General features: G+C 34.1%; 1 protein-coding gene across 1 annotated transcript in view; it reads left to right on the forward strand.

The window, feature by feature from the left end:
• The first annotated feature begins 7859 nt into the window (after nucleotides 1-7859).
• Nucleotides 7860-16075, forward strand: part of LOC128998062 (membrane-associated protein Hem-like) — a 45292-nt gene continuing 37076 nt past the window's right edge. The window contains exons 1-2 of the mRNA XM_054424030.1: nucleotides 7860-8324; nucleotides 14142-14246. Coding sequence (XP_054280005.1) covers nucleotides 8220-8324; nucleotides 14142-14246 — 210 coding nt within the window. The 5' untranslated portion in view covers nucleotides 7860-8219. The remainder of the gene's footprint in view (nucleotides 8325-14141; nucleotides 14247-16075) is intronic.

Consider the following 16075-nt stretch of genomic DNA (forward strand, 5'->3'; position numbering starts at 1 on the left):
GTGCAATTAATATCATTATTGTTTTTACACTTTATTACTCTTTAAACAATGCTAAATGCTCAAAATATGTATAATTTCACTCAATTTATCGCAGTAGATGAATTAGCGTAAGCCTTGAAAGTAACCGTCGATTTCGACGGGTTTCACCTAGTCTATATATATAATACGCTAAGCCGATTTTTGTTAACAGAACTCCTCCCTCATTTTTGGACCTATTTTGATGATTGAAGTGTCAAAAAATGGCCCTGATCTGCAGTTTTGCAAAGTTTTTTTTTTCATTTTTTGAAATCTTTATTAGTTTGGGCAGGATATTCCATCAAAGTTGGGTTTTATCCCATAAGATTAACATGGGGAATTAAAATATTTAATTGGAAACTTTGTCTCCACTAATTTTACAGAACGGCTGGGCGTAGAATCTTGGTAGAGGTGTCCAAAGAAAGATCTCGGTCTGTAGATGAGCCATCAAAAGAAAAACGAAGTAAATTCCCTTAGGACTCTGCCCCAGAAACCTCTAGGGTTCCCTTCCCAGATTTGTTTACATTATTGTCATATGGATAATTTTTCACTACATTTTAATGAAACAGCTGTTAGTATTTAAATTGTATTTAAAACAACACACATAGGGAGTTGCTAAATTTGTCAAAAAGAAGTATTTTTGCAATGTTATATTCTGATTTTAAAATTTATTTTCTTCTGCATCATGTCATGTTTTGCAATATAACGTGCCATTAAGAAATTAGTGGAAAAATCTTAATATCACAGAAACTCTTAAGATTATTTCTTATTAAATTGTCTTATATCTATTCCTATTGTACGGGTTGGTGTCTACCTTTTTGACCACTTTTGCCTATATTTTATTATATTATTCAAGACAGATCAAACTCAATACTACAAAAAAGTTCAGGCGAGAGCCATTGTAATGCGCTTGGATTGTGACATTTATAATTTGGCTTTATATTTAGGCTTTATTATTTGGCTTTCTCTTAACCAACAGATTATTCATCTGCAGAAGAAGTTCATTGTGCTTTTATCGTGTCTAATAACATCCAAACACAGAAACCCTGCCTAAAATAGTACCTATCTTGACAGATGATTTGCAGTGGCCTATTTCGCACCGTGGCCCACTTGCACGTGAGATTTTTTTAAATAACATAACACACTTCGAGTGTAAAAAAAATGGCACAAAGAGTAATTACTATTTAAGCTGCTACTGTCATGACAGAAAGGTTATGCTCCTTTTAAAATAGATCTTATCATCCTATATAAGATACGTTGATTAACAATAATGCATGTAAACGTTGCTAACTATGTAGACTAACATAGAGATAGAGATTATATTGACAACTTTAACTTTATGTAATTGATAAGACTGATGAGCTAACTGATATCCGCATGTCAAGTAATTTCATCTTTTACAGTAACCCCACGACCAATTAATTTCTCAAAACTATGCTAGAGGGTTATATTCATTTGCATTGTAATACGGTATGATGACCGACGTGACAAAGGAAAAAATCAAACTTACACAGCTTAAAGGTGGACCTCCCTTTGAAGTAAGAACGTGCCTTCTCGACAAACATATTTTTTCTCAAATAAAGCATGGATTTAATCTGCATTACGCTGAAGAAATCACAGAAGTGTTTACCACTAAAGATCGATCAATATGATTTTAATACTATTTAAAAGGTTCTTCCAAAAGAAGAGAAACCAGTTAACATTGTAATAATAACTCCTATGATCAACCATATTTTGTAACTAACGCAATAGTGCCAATAGTCATTATTTTTTTACACTTATTACTTAAACAATGCTAAATGCTCAAAATTTGTATAATTTCACTCTATTTATCACAGATAAATGAATTAGTGTAAGCCTTGAAAGTAACCGTTGATTTCGACGGGTTTCACCTAGTTTATTATAATTAACTTAATTCATAAAATTTATAAACTCAAGTTATTTTGCATTTCCAAAGATGTTTTTGTTTGATTTTTAATTAGGCCTACTGTATAATTAGTTCTTCCTTGTACTTGATTTAAGTCAGCTGTTATTGATTTGTCATCTATAGCTAGAACTCAGCTATTTGAACTCAGCTATTGATTGTTGAGTAATTTGTAGTTTTAATTTTGTGATTCCAAGTTAATTAAGAGTTTTTCACATTGATACTGGAACCTTTTACCAATCAAGAGTATGTTGATACTCCTGATATCATGATCAGTACTTGATTGGAAGGGGAGGGACGGTTTCTTGGCGCGATCCCCAGACCTTACGTCTATAGATTTATATGTCTGGGGATTTCGGATTTCTCAAAGCGGAAGTCTACCGTTCCCTTGTACACAATGTCGAAGAGTTATGACAGGGGATTGTAACAGCAGCCAATCGTCTTCAGGAAGAAGTAAACTTGAGAGCTTGTGTGAGAGAGCTAAGGAAGAGAGTTTGTGCATTTAAACTAATGGTGGATATTTTGAAAATCTATTAAAGTAAAATGTAAATATGCTTACCAGCCTTATCCCAAAGTGTACGTAGACTGTTAATGAAACAATAGATATCATATCAAACTTGCTAGTTTCTATAAATTTTCAAAAGGTAAATAGATTTTTTACATCTTCTTTTTTACATAATTTTAATAACAACACCATAGTAAACATTTTGGTTTTAAATACTATTATTTTAGGAGTATTAAATAAGGGTATAGGGGCTTTGTAAGCGTTTTATCAACTTTACATCAATCGAGACTAGTTTTGGTAGTGGATTAAACCATCAATATTAAAGTATTTGATGTATTTTTTTATTTATTTCCATCACAACATAGCATTTCAAACTATTCAATTACAAAAATTTATGAATAAAATTAGATTCATTACAATTAAATTAAACGAAAATTAATTTCAGCTATAGTCGGCATGAAAATGTCAGGTAAACTTAAAATTAGCATTTAAAATTCCCTACTAACGACACCAAGTTAAAAAAAGATTGAATAAAAAATAACTTAAATACCTCGATTTTTAGTTGTAAAATTAGGTAAAATAGGGCTAAGCTGGTCAGGTTAGCATTTTACTTCTACCAGTACATATTTAAATTAGTAATAGTCTATTGTCTGTGCTCCAACATACCTGTACCTGGTTTACTCCACAAGCAACCAATCAAGCAGCCGGCAGTGGGGTACTAATTGCAGTCTGTGACCGTATTTCATGGTTTACTCCCTGGACAGTCTAGGCTTCCATGTACTCCGCATTATGTGATACCGTTGATGAGATCATGAGTTTAACCAAAGATCTAACCTTTATTTTTGTTATTGGTGACTTCAACCTCCCAGATACCATCTGCACTGACCCAGATCCTCAAAGGATAACGTTATCTTCATGCTACGTCAAGGAAAATTTTGTCATATGAACTCTCTCAGGTGAACAGAGTCTTAAACCATAGGGGAGTTAGCCACAACTTGATCTTCTCAAACGACGAGGATCTCGACGTAAGAAACACTGAGGATGTATTGCTACCAGAAGATACGCAATATTTCACATATCGAAACAGGACGTACATACAAAAACACTTAGAGCGCGTGCACGGCTTGAAAATGGTCGGAAGTCAGTTTTCAAGCCGTGCACACGCTCTAAATGTATTTGTGTTTTCGTATGTCCGTCCTGCTTCGATATGTGTAATATTTATTCAACCCCTGATTAATATTATTATGTAATATTCGATTACACATATGGAAAAAGGACGGACATACGAAAACACAAATACATTTAGAGCGTGTGCACGGCTTGAAAACTGACGACCGACCATTTTCAAGCCGTGCACGCGCTCTAAATGTTTTCGTGTATTCGTATGTACGTCCTGTTTCGATATGTGTAGTATTTATTCTACCCTGACGCAATGCAAATGAAGACTTTTCTTATTAAATGTGACAGGACTATAGTTTAGTGTACCACTACGCACCTGACGATGGATTTATCTCCGAAACGGCGGTAGTGGAATATCACCCCTGATTGCGAAGACGGTAAGAATCATATAAATTATTATAATATTTTCATGCAATCTGCCACACTCAAGAAGATGTCTGCCTATTGTACATGTGAGTGCTTCCAAATAATTTCTTAACCCTTTTAGCTTACTCTTCAGCCACATATAGGCCTACTCTAGCTGGAGCTTGCAACCTAAGTCTTAAACTTTTACGTTTTACAGACTATGAATCACCAGTGCAATTCATCAGTATAGGCTATATTTCATCAATATGGCCTAAAGTGTTCCTTTTGGATTCACGCTCATTGGAAAGTGGGGACAATCAAATTTGTGGTTATATTTATCAAAAGTATTGGATTAAGATGCTTGCTCCACACTCAATATTACAAGCAGACAACTGCATTATACATATAGTTGTTTATGTATGATACAAAAGATGTTAGAATATGTTATACAGTATAGTTTTCTTTAATTTGGCATTTCACATTACACTTTGGCTTGCTTAGAAACTCTGTATAGTCCATACAACAGAAATTCACAATTTACAGAAACACACACCTGGGGCTCAACTATACCTTGTTCATTTATATTCTGAAACTGGCAACACATTCAACATGAGAATGGAAGATATATTTACTATAAAATTTACTGTAAAATATATTAAACTTAATAATATAGGCCTACAATAAATTTTTACTTCATATTAAACGACAATCATGGATCATGGTTGAAAAAAATTAAAACTGATGTTTTGTTTTCAACAAATTAGTACTAAATAAAAACAAAACATCAGTTTTAAATTTTTTCAAGACGAAGGCGCCTAACCATAGCCCTCTCTTAAAATTAAAAAATCAAAACTTAAAAATAAATGATAACGTAAACTATCTTGGAATCAAATCAAGCAATCACCTTAGATGGAATATACATATTGATCATATAACCTCAAGACTTGCGGTAGTATGCTGTCTTATGCGCAGACTACAAAATATAGTGGATCATCTTATCTTGATGAAGGTTTATTATGGCTGCTTTCATAGTGTATTAAGTTATGGCATAGTACTTTGGGGCAACAGCAGTGAAGCAAGCAGAGTCTTTCTACTACAAAAGAGAATTATTAGAATAATATGTAAAACCCATTTTTTAGAACATTGCAGACCACTTTTTATTAATCTTAAAGTTCCCACCCTTACCTCCGTTTATATATGGGAATCAGCCATGATGATATGGAAATTTCCGAAAGTCTTCAAACGCAACCACGAAATACATAATTATAACACCAGAGGCCTACTACAAATTGGAAGAATTTTTGGAGGGTTAAGAGAAGATAGGCCCTACCTGAAAATGAAACACCTTTAACGACCACGGCTGGAAAGCTACTAGTGGGATCATCACAAGTATACAAGTAAGTAAGATCAAATTAATTTAATTTAGTAATCAAGCACCTTATCTTACATATAGGCCTATCTTACATCATACGTCACACGTGTGGATAAAAATTACATAGTGTTATGGGTCTGAAATAAATTTCTAATCCAACTTTGAACAAAGCATTAATATTTAATTAATTATTTTAATGTTAAACAAATACACATAGCCTAATAACATTTTGCCTACAAACAATTAGGCCCTATACATAATAAAAACGCATGAATCATAGGAGTTTACTTATAAGGAACTAATACTATCACGATGTCTTTTTCCATTGTAATTTTACTGATCGATAGATTAAAATAAGTCATACAGTGTTAGCTTACCTAAAATAAAGAGCTAAGTTTAGGCCTACCTAGTATTGACTACTATGTCCACTTATTTAAGAGGTGAAGCGTTTTTCCTTGTTTATCGTTAAAACACAGCAAATAGAGAGACTATGGCATTATTAAATTTCAATTACTTATCATAAAAATGCCCACCCATCATTATTCCCCAAAAATGTTTATGAAACACACATTGAAATATCTTTCTTGTCTGTGTGTTAGCAATAAAATTAAACGTTTAACAGTTATTAATAATCTTTAGATCTTTTTATCGTATCATCACGTATTATCACAAAATCATTCAAGAGAGAACGATGAAATGGTGAATGATATTTGCTAAAACTTTAATGTCATCAGAGGATATATTTGTTAAACTAGAAACTTCTTCGTAAATTTCCTCACTTGATCCACTGGAAGCAAAGGTAATAGATAATACAACCACTGCTGCGGCTCTATACATCAAATTGCATCCAGCTTTTGTGAAAGTTTCTTTCTCATTCAGTGTCAAATCCATTCTTCCTGTACACAAGTAAGACAGCTTACGGAAAATCTCTTGATGATGAAGATAATCTACATCTGTGAAGAGGTTCACACGTCCACCAATATTGTCCAGATTTAAATCAAAATTAATCTTTAATTGCTCCAAAAGAAGGCTAACGTAAGTATATACAGTGGGAATGAAAGCTCGAAAGTTTAACGTTTTCCACACTCTCATTTCTGATCTTTTGATTGAAGCTAATGTCATCAATTTGTTTTCGGCTTCTAAGTATCTTTGAATAGCTTTTGCACTTATTCTGGTCGGTTGAAAAACAACTTTAGAAGCAATTTGAATGCATGATAACATTGCCAAAGACGTCTTAGTACACACTTCTTTTTCAACAGAAGACCATTTTCGATGAAATGAGGTTTCATTTCCATCCCAAACTTTCTCAAATAGATCTTTGAACTGAAGCCGAACAAATCTGTCGAACAGCTCAACTGATAAACAACGAACCTCGTTTTGTTGCTTGAAATATGAACATATGAGAAATATTAACTCAACAACAGGAGTGGTAAGTACTAAACCTGGCTCCATGAACAACTTTTCTTCTACACATATTTTATTCCACAATATCAAGTCCTTCGTCCAATCTGATAGTAAATCCATAGTTGAGGTGGTATTGCATTAATTAGTATCACTGTCTATTGAAGTGATGGTGCTAATTTGTAAAACTTTTTATTTGTTTGTGTGCAATCATTATTGACAACTTTAACCCACAATAATAATGATCAATGGAATCGATCAGTTCCAGTTGTAGGTTATGTTTCACAGGAAGTCATTGTTAGTTAATATCACTGCTACCTAAATTGAGCTTCATACAGATCTAATTGTACTATTGTACTATATTGACATTAACATTAGCCAGAAAAACAATAACGAAAGCAGTAATAAACTATTATTTGAATTGTTAATCATTTCATGGTGTCTATAATCTAACAACCACTACTTAATAATTGACAACTGAATCGACACACTTCCGTTTTTGTTAGTAACTTTCAGTGTTCTATAGGATTATGGTGGTTGATACCAGTGTGTTTTAAATACTGATTCCTTAAATACTGTATGCAAACGAGTAGTTAGGGGTTTATAAAATACCTCCGTTGCAGAAAACACGTATACCGACAGAATTCCCGGTTGACTTATTGAATTTTTATCCTAATAGTCCTAATAACAGAATAACATTTACACTTAAATCAACCCCTAATGAATTAAATTATGCTAATTACTCTTTTTGATTAGCTACAATAAGAATTACTTTAAATACATTTAAAATATGATTCGATTTGAGAAATTCACCAAATTTGAATAACTTATTATATATTTTCTAGAAATAAAAATTTGACCGAAGGGTGTTTTATAGACGTATTTTAATTTTAAGGCTTGGTTTATAACTTATTTTAACAATATTGAATACACAGGAGATAAATAAACAAATACCTAAACCTGTACGATAGATTTATTTTACATTAGAACGTTTCAAATATGTAGTACATCTAATTCGACAGCTGATGTTGGCAAGACTGTTTGGGAGGGGATTAATAGTTATAAAAAAAATGAAGTAATGAAGTAAAGTTAGTTTAGTTTTAGTAGTTAACTAGTTAACTAACCAGCCAAACTACACACTCTGACACTAGATAACGTTTAATATCTTAACCTCAATGAAGTAAATGTTTTAACAATTAAATAATTTAGCAGTCACAACCTCATCGATTTTTTAAATAAAAAAAAACTAGTAATCGCTGAGTTGAGTTGGTATCGTATCTGTGATTGATGTTGGTATTTCAACTAACCTACCATCACGTATTTTCCAGATGAGTTATGAAGTCAGTCTGGGGTTACTAAGTTTAGTTTGTTTACATTTATCAGTCAAATGATTCATAACATAATATCAAGTATTATACTCTATACATTCTTGAAAGCTGTTTTTTTGCTTAAATATTGAATATTAGTACTATTACATCATGGCAAGATCTTTAATTCCAAGTCAACAAAAACTTGCTGAAAAGCTTACCATTCTAAATGACAGAGGAATTGGAATGTTAACTAGGATATACAATATTAAAAAGGTTAGTATTCCTTACTGTTACAATATCATGCTATAGGCCTAGACCTAGTTTTTATCATTGGTAGGCTAATAGTAGCCTATTTTCACTATAACAAAAGAAGGAACAGAGTGCCCTTGGTTTCATTAAAGGCTTATTTAATTCCATTTACTAACCACCTGTTATACTTTTTTAAATTGCAGAGGATACGCGTCCGGTAACCGGACGTGGATTAGGCGTCCGGCAGTTACTGTCATAACCTAACCTAACCAACCAAACTTGCTGATAATTAAAAAATCAAATGAAGGTTCAATTCTCTTTATAACATAAAATTATAAATGCCAAAAATTCTAACAAAAGATGTACAGTTATGAAGAAATTACATTCAAAGCAAAATCTGTGACAAAAAGTTAAAGTTACCGATGTGATTCGAACCAGGGACCTGTAGGATATCAGCCGAGCACTCTATCCACTACACCACGAACAACGCTGACCAAACATCGTATCGTTGTGGTAATGGCGTTCCGGGACCCCACAACCCGGTGACGTCACTACCGGACGCCTAATCCACGTCTGGTTACCGGACGCGTATCCTCTGTGTTTTTAAATTCATTTTATTGAAATGGTGACCATACAAAGTACCGGCAGGTATTTTAAGCCAAGTATGAATGTAGGATGAGTGGCGCGATCTTGTAGTTTTGTTAGTCACTATTCCTACTAGGCCACTAGGCCGACATATTCCTTAGACAAAGCTGTTAATTAATAGCCCATACAGCTAATGGCAACTAAGGGACCTAGGCCTACACTTTATAATGGTATCCAAATTACATTTTTTCCTTGGTATTATCAATTAGTCTAATTATCAGGATAGTACTGCGGATAGTCATAGTTCTCATTAACTTAGTGTGGATGTTAATCCACACCAGGGAGTATCAAAGATCCAAAGATTTTATTAGGCCATTGAGTTTGTAGCCTACAATAGGCTTTGCGAACTACAAAAATGCACTAAAACTAAATATAAATATGGTTACAGTTTCTTAACTGGGATAACTTACGCTAATATTGATTGAAACTATTGATTTGATTCGTAAACCTTAATGCGATTTTTTCACCATCAGCAAGTTTGGTTGGTTAGGTTAGGTTATGATAGTTTTATTTTATATTTAGATAGGCTACATTAAAAAATATTGATTACTAATCATTATTTTCAATTCTATAGTTTCAATCAATATTAGTGTAGCCCAGTTAAGAAACTGTACCCATAAATACCCTCGCCACAGCAAACCTGCAGACTAAGCGGATTTCCATTTGCCTGATTGAATTTACACTAAAATGTTTCCTTAAAAATAACTGAGGCTATCACATTTATTCCCTATTTGAATACAGTATAGGCTAATTAATTTAACGAGTAAGTTATTTAGGTTTGCTGCAACAGGGATTATACCTAAAACTCTTTTTTAAATGTTAATAATTTAACTTAGTAAGGAATAAATCCATTGTCCTATTCCAAATTTTATCAAAATACCTATGTTCATAAACCAGCAAACTAAACTTACAACAGTTTACTTAAAAGTTATTCTCCAAAAGAATAACATGGGAATTTTGAATTTAAATTTTGTTGGAATTCTCTCCGTAACCATTAGGCGCATAATAACGCTTCAATATACTAAATTATTTGATTTTTTAAGCGCTACAAAATGGGTTGGAAAGAAATAACTAGCCTAAATTTTATGTTTTTTGGGTTGAAAATGGGAAAAACCAATTTTTACCCTATAAAACCCCCCATAAATCCCCGTTCCCATAGTTCGATCATGCTTGTTCGCAAAATCGTTAGAATAAATGTAGGTTTACACGTTTAACCCTCCGAGTGTTATTTGTCGATGCTTCGACACATAACACACTTTGTGTAGTGTTTTGTGTCGATGCATCGACTCACAAACACTGTTTACGGCGAAGACTCTATGACTGACAAAATCGGATTGAACTGGATCGAGTTAGGTATCGTTTTATTTGGCAGATTCAGAGCTTTCTCTGGAGGTCTGTCTCTAAGCGCTTTTCATTTTAGTTCCGAAAATATTGTAGCCAGACAGCTGACGTGCGTATTTGTAAACAGCTTGGTTAACCTCGGACCGATGACTGATGTGTTTTATTACGTTTATCATTGTTTTAGTGTTAAAAATCAAAAGTAGTGATATACGTGGTGCATTATAAGAAGATTTAAGTGATTTTGAAGGGCTGGTTGATGATCCTGAAGAACTAGGTAGTGATATTGATGTAAATTAATAACCAGATTCGTAGCTATGGTTAGGCTATGCATTCTTAGCTATACGCTATGTACTGAAATCTGTTTTTTGCCCATAAGTTATTTATTTGCAAATCTACTTCCTTATCTATACTATTATATAAAAATCTAATGGTGTCTGTATGTGTATTACTAATAGGTGCAATAACTACTGAACCAACTGGGCTTAAATTATACAAAAATATAGTTACCATACCAAGGACCATTATAGGACTATTCACATTTCGATACTGACCGTAGGCTTTGCCCCTTTGGCTTTAAAAGTTCTGAGGTGAACATTTTAAAAGTAAATATTGATTGGTCTCCATGGCTGTGATGAGAACACTAACAATGTTTGTTTACATTTGCTTTGACATTTAAATGTAAACAAGAAGAACTGCTAAACTGCATTTTTCACAACTTCAGACAGCTGATACAAAGAAATTAAATATAATATTTTCCATAACTATGAGGTAGGTTTATTTTAATCTAACCTTTTATCATGGATTATTTATGCTAAAACTATGTCAATGATTATAGAAAACAAATTCTATAACCGTTGCTGTATCAACTCCGGCTCTGCTTTGGATTTTTCAAAGCGTCTAAGTTATGAAAATAATGTTATTGATATGTTTTCATGGAAACAGTATTAAAATTACAAAGTATAGATGTTTTATATGAATTTGGAGGCTACTTTAAATAAATTATAACTGCTTAACATGTGTTAGATTAACTTAACATAACTTGCACATCACATTGTTTTTTGTATATGTAGGTAAATTAAGTTATTGTGTTTTGCTAAACCTATGCTTAAATTAAACTAAAGAATATCATCAATAACTAAATTGTACGTTGATTTTTGTTTTCTAAAATCTGTTGTATATATGTAACTATATTTAATTATCAAATGCTAATACAAAATACTCTTATTTTATCTTAACATAGCTTTCAGTTCACATTTACTTTATTTGATACATTTATTATTTGTGTTTTGCCACACCACTGATTAAATTAAACCAAGGAAAATATCATAAAACTAAGCAGTAGGCCTACACAGTGTTCTTTTGTTTATAAAATCAATGAAATATATGTTACTATGTTTACTTAATGGTAAGTGTGAAAATGTAAAGTCAATGGAAACTGATTAAAAGAACGAGTTTGTATATTAAGTTGTTTGTTGATATTTTTGTAGAGTAGAATCAGAGATGCAATGAAATATACTGTATTTGCTATTACATTTTTTAGTCCTTGATGCTTTGATAATCATATTAGTTTTTTCTGCTGTCTTTAATGCTAAATTAGTTGCTTAACATCTTTTATAGTACCTATAGATATAGTTTCTTTAATATTTCAAAAAACTGTATTGATAAGGCACAGCAATATTTCTAAAGTTTATAAAAGCTGACTTAGTTTTGCTAATGATTAATTGTGAGTGGAGTGAAGAAACTGAAGATGGGAAGGATTTGTGATTTAATATAAAGAAGAGTAAAATTTTAAAAAATCTTCATTTCAATTTAATAATTAGTAATTTTGCAACTTCAAAATTGAAATTTAAAATGTCAATAACAAATTAAAAGATATGTCAGATGAAGGTAAATCATGTATGTCAATGTTTTATTCGAAGATTTGGTAAGTTTTTCTCATATCAGCCTACACAAAATTTAAAATTAATCAAAACCAAAATGGTGGTATCCACTACTTACCAGATTTTAAATTCATATAACTTAAACGTTTCTATTAAGGCTATAAAAGTTGAATTTTGTTTCTAAAAGGGTTTGCGGATGTGTAACTATTATATGTAACAGATGTACAGATTAAAATGTTTCTATTTTGTGTCCTCTTCCCGTTGCAAAGCACGGGTACAACAGCTAGTATTATTATATATTTGTAATCCTCGTAAACTTTAGAACAAAGTGGCTATTTTCAAATATTTATAGGCCTATAATTTATACAATTTCATTGAGCGCAAACTTATTTTTTTTTTTTTTGAAAATTTTCCAAAATATTTTTTTTTACCTAAAAAATTTTTTTGAAACAAATGTTCCTTATGTTTTATGTATAATATTGAAGCCCATGATTTTCCAAACAAAATGGTATATAGAACAGTATAATTAACATTGTTTTCAAGCTTCTCAGATCCGTTTTAATAAAACCTTGCAAATGAGCAAAAAATAGGCAGACATTAAGGCCAAAACAAGGGACACTCGGAGGGTCAAACCAAATGTCATCAAAATCGAATAATTTTTGCTTGAGTTATCGTGCTAACGGACACATATAATATAATACCTGTAGCTACAAAGGACAGAGACAGGACAAAGGTCAACTCTGCAAGTAATGTCTGACCCCAGTCGAGACTCGACACACGACCGACGCACGTCTACATGTCCGTAATAGCTCAAATAAAAGTAGGCCTACCGCGTATTTTTATGCTTTAATCGTGATGTATCCAAGTGTAAAGTTCGTGTACGTGTTTCAAAACTTCAAAGACACACCCAATAGGGAAGATCTAGAACTTTTATTAGGACTGATGATGGCAATTTATTCTGCCAAAATGCATCTCCTGTAATAGGATACAGCTTTATTAGGACCGACCGGCGGACACAGGTAATTTAACCTTTTATTGAATGTCAATCCGATCCGGAACAACAACAAACAACTTAAAATGAACTAATGTTTAAAAAATGTGACTTTCAGTTCAATTTTTCTACGTAATTAGATATTTGTTGGCAGTTCTAACTGCAGTAAACTCGTTTTTAGGCCCGAAATAAACTATTTACAAAATTTGAAGAAAATCGTCGGAGCCGTTCTCGAGATCTTCGTGCAAGCAAGCATACATACATACATACATACAAGCAAACATTGCTCATATTAGAGTATAGGATATGAATAAATCCGAGGTTAAAGCAGTAGCTAGCAGAAAAGACACCAGTCCCATTTCCATTAGCCTACCTTAAAAAGCCTAAATCAGACATCATTAGTATTAGCGCTCATTATATTTGACTGTTCTATCTATGTATGTACTACCTTGTGTTACTACTTTGTGTTACTTGTGTTAGCCGTGTCACCCGACTGCATATACTGCCCAGGCATTCTCGATAACGTGGAACATACATTTTTCCACTGCCAGCGTTGGGAAAGGCCCCGCCTGGAGGCTCAACAATTAATAGGACTGCTGTCGGTGGACACGGTCATACCGATTATGACGGAGGGTGAGGACAATTGGACCTGTGTGTCACATTATATCCAGGGTATTCTCCACGCCAAGAAGATCGACCTTGACCGGGATGCGGTGTAGGTCATTAAGAATCTAAATGCCAGAAACGGTGCGAGCCCTGAGGGCTTAGGTCACACGTTGACCTGACCTGAAGTAATGTGACAAACAATCCCAGGTCTGTGTCCAACAGAGTAGAGGGGGTTTTTTAGTGAGTAGTCTGACAAGCTCAGGAGTCTCACACTACAGGCTGGCTACCTGTGTGCGTAAAAGCATTTTTACCTCCTCTCCCTTAAAAAAAAAAAAAAACCTTGTGTTACTGGTTTAACTCTCAACATGTTGATTTCAGGCTTGTGGGGATGCAAAATCAAAACCTGGCTTTTTATCAGACAAAACACTTGAATCATCTATAAAATATATTGTCAGAAGATTTCCAAATATTGACACCAAAGGGGTAAGTTTTAAAAATATTTCAATAAATTTAAATTAAGATAGTAGACATTTATAGATTTATTTAGACCAGTCTAATTCAGTTATGCCTATATTTGTGCATTCTCAGTGTTCGCCAGACAATTTTGTAGTTTGTAACATGTTAAATTTTGCCATGAGATTTTTTTTTGAGTGTAAGGGGCCGATTTGGCTCCAATGCAGTGACACAAATGTCAATTTGTAAATCCCGCTAACGTTTGAGTCGGAGGCTTCCATTCGCTCAGCGCCGGGTACTCTGTACATGCCCGACTGGACCTGTGCACAAGCGCCATTCCCGACTGTTGTCCCATCCGCAGCTCCTAGAGACAGTCGAGTCCACGACAACGGTCAAAGGGATTCGGTCGGAAGCAGTTGTCTGTTAACTACGTGTGCATGAGACAGACGATTGTCAACCACGCACGGTTTCATGAGGACTAAGGACCACGTTTCTGTATAAGGTATTCATCACCTTGCTTTGAATTAGACATTTGTCGTACAGTTCGTTCAAGTCTAGTACAAGTTCAAGTTTCATTGAAGGTTCTGATAAAGTCAGCTTAAGGTCAATCTTGCTTGCGCTAATTTGTCTGTATATTTAATATTCATCATTGCAGGCATACATTAACATTTTGTTTCTCACATAATTTGATACTTTTACTTGTAATCATTTATTGAACTTTATTGAACAATAATTACGTTCTAAGATATTTACCGTTACTCTCATCCCCCCACAGAGGACGAAACAATTTAACTGTTGTAATCATATTAACTTAACGGCTATAATCAGAGCTAGCTATCCAACGTTTTGTGTTACGAATTATCTGTAAGTAAACAGGTAAATACTGTGCAACATCAAGACGTGTGATTCAATTTAGTTAGCTTTAGTTCTCTGTGGTTTGCCGACAGCATTTAGTTATAGTTAGCGATAGTTCCCTGTGATTCGCCCACAGCATTTAGCTATAGTTAGCGACATTTCCCTGTGGTTCGCCCACACCATTTAGCTATAGTTAGCGACATTTCCCTGTGATTCGCCCACAGCATTTAGCTATAGTTAGCGACATTTCCCTGTGGTTCGCCCACACCATTTAGCTATAGTTAACGATAGTTCCCTGTGGTTTGCCCACAGCACTTACAAATAATAGATCCTGAACTGTGGTCCGCCCACAGCACTCAGTGCCTGATTTAAGGTACTTGCGGCCCTAGGCCAAATTACTTGAGCGGCCCTCGCCCTGTGGTGGAAATTACTTGCGATTGCGGAAGAAATCGTGAATATCTCCTATGCATCAAGGGGACATCATAATCGACACCCATGATCGTGGATGAAATCTTGGGCATCTCTCCTAAATCATGTCAAAACCATCATAGGTATCCGTGACCGCGGCAAAATCATAAACATTCCCTGCGAGCTGCAACGGTGCATCATCTTTGACACTCGCAACTGCGGCGAAATCGTCATCATATCCCGTGATTTGTAACCTTGAGGACATCATCACTGTCACCCGAGACAGCAGTGAAATCGTGAACACCTCCCGCGGGCCGCAATCACGGGGACATCATCATCGATACCCGCGGCCGTGGTGAAATCTTGAACATCTCCCTCGGTCCACAATCACGGAGACATCATTATCATCACCTGCAATCAAGGCAAACTAAGGGTTTTAAAGAAAGATTTTTTTATATATAAAAATGTTTTTTCAATCCTCTGCGGCCTAATGGGCCTAGTGGTAAATCCGGCACTGACAGCACTTGTCGATCCCAAACTGTGGTTCGCCCACAGCATCAAATGTAAGTAGGTTACTACGCTTGTGTTTTTATATA

This window comes from Macrosteles quadrilineatus, unplaced genomic scaffold, assembly GCF_028750875.1.
Source record: "Macrosteles quadrilineatus isolate MER2022 unplaced genomic scaffold, UCM_ALF_1.0 Scaffold_7__1_contigs__length_78375512, whole genome shotgun sequence".
NCBI lineage: Eukaryota > Metazoa > Arthropoda > Insecta > Hemiptera > Cicadellidae > Macrosteles > Macrosteles quadrilineatus.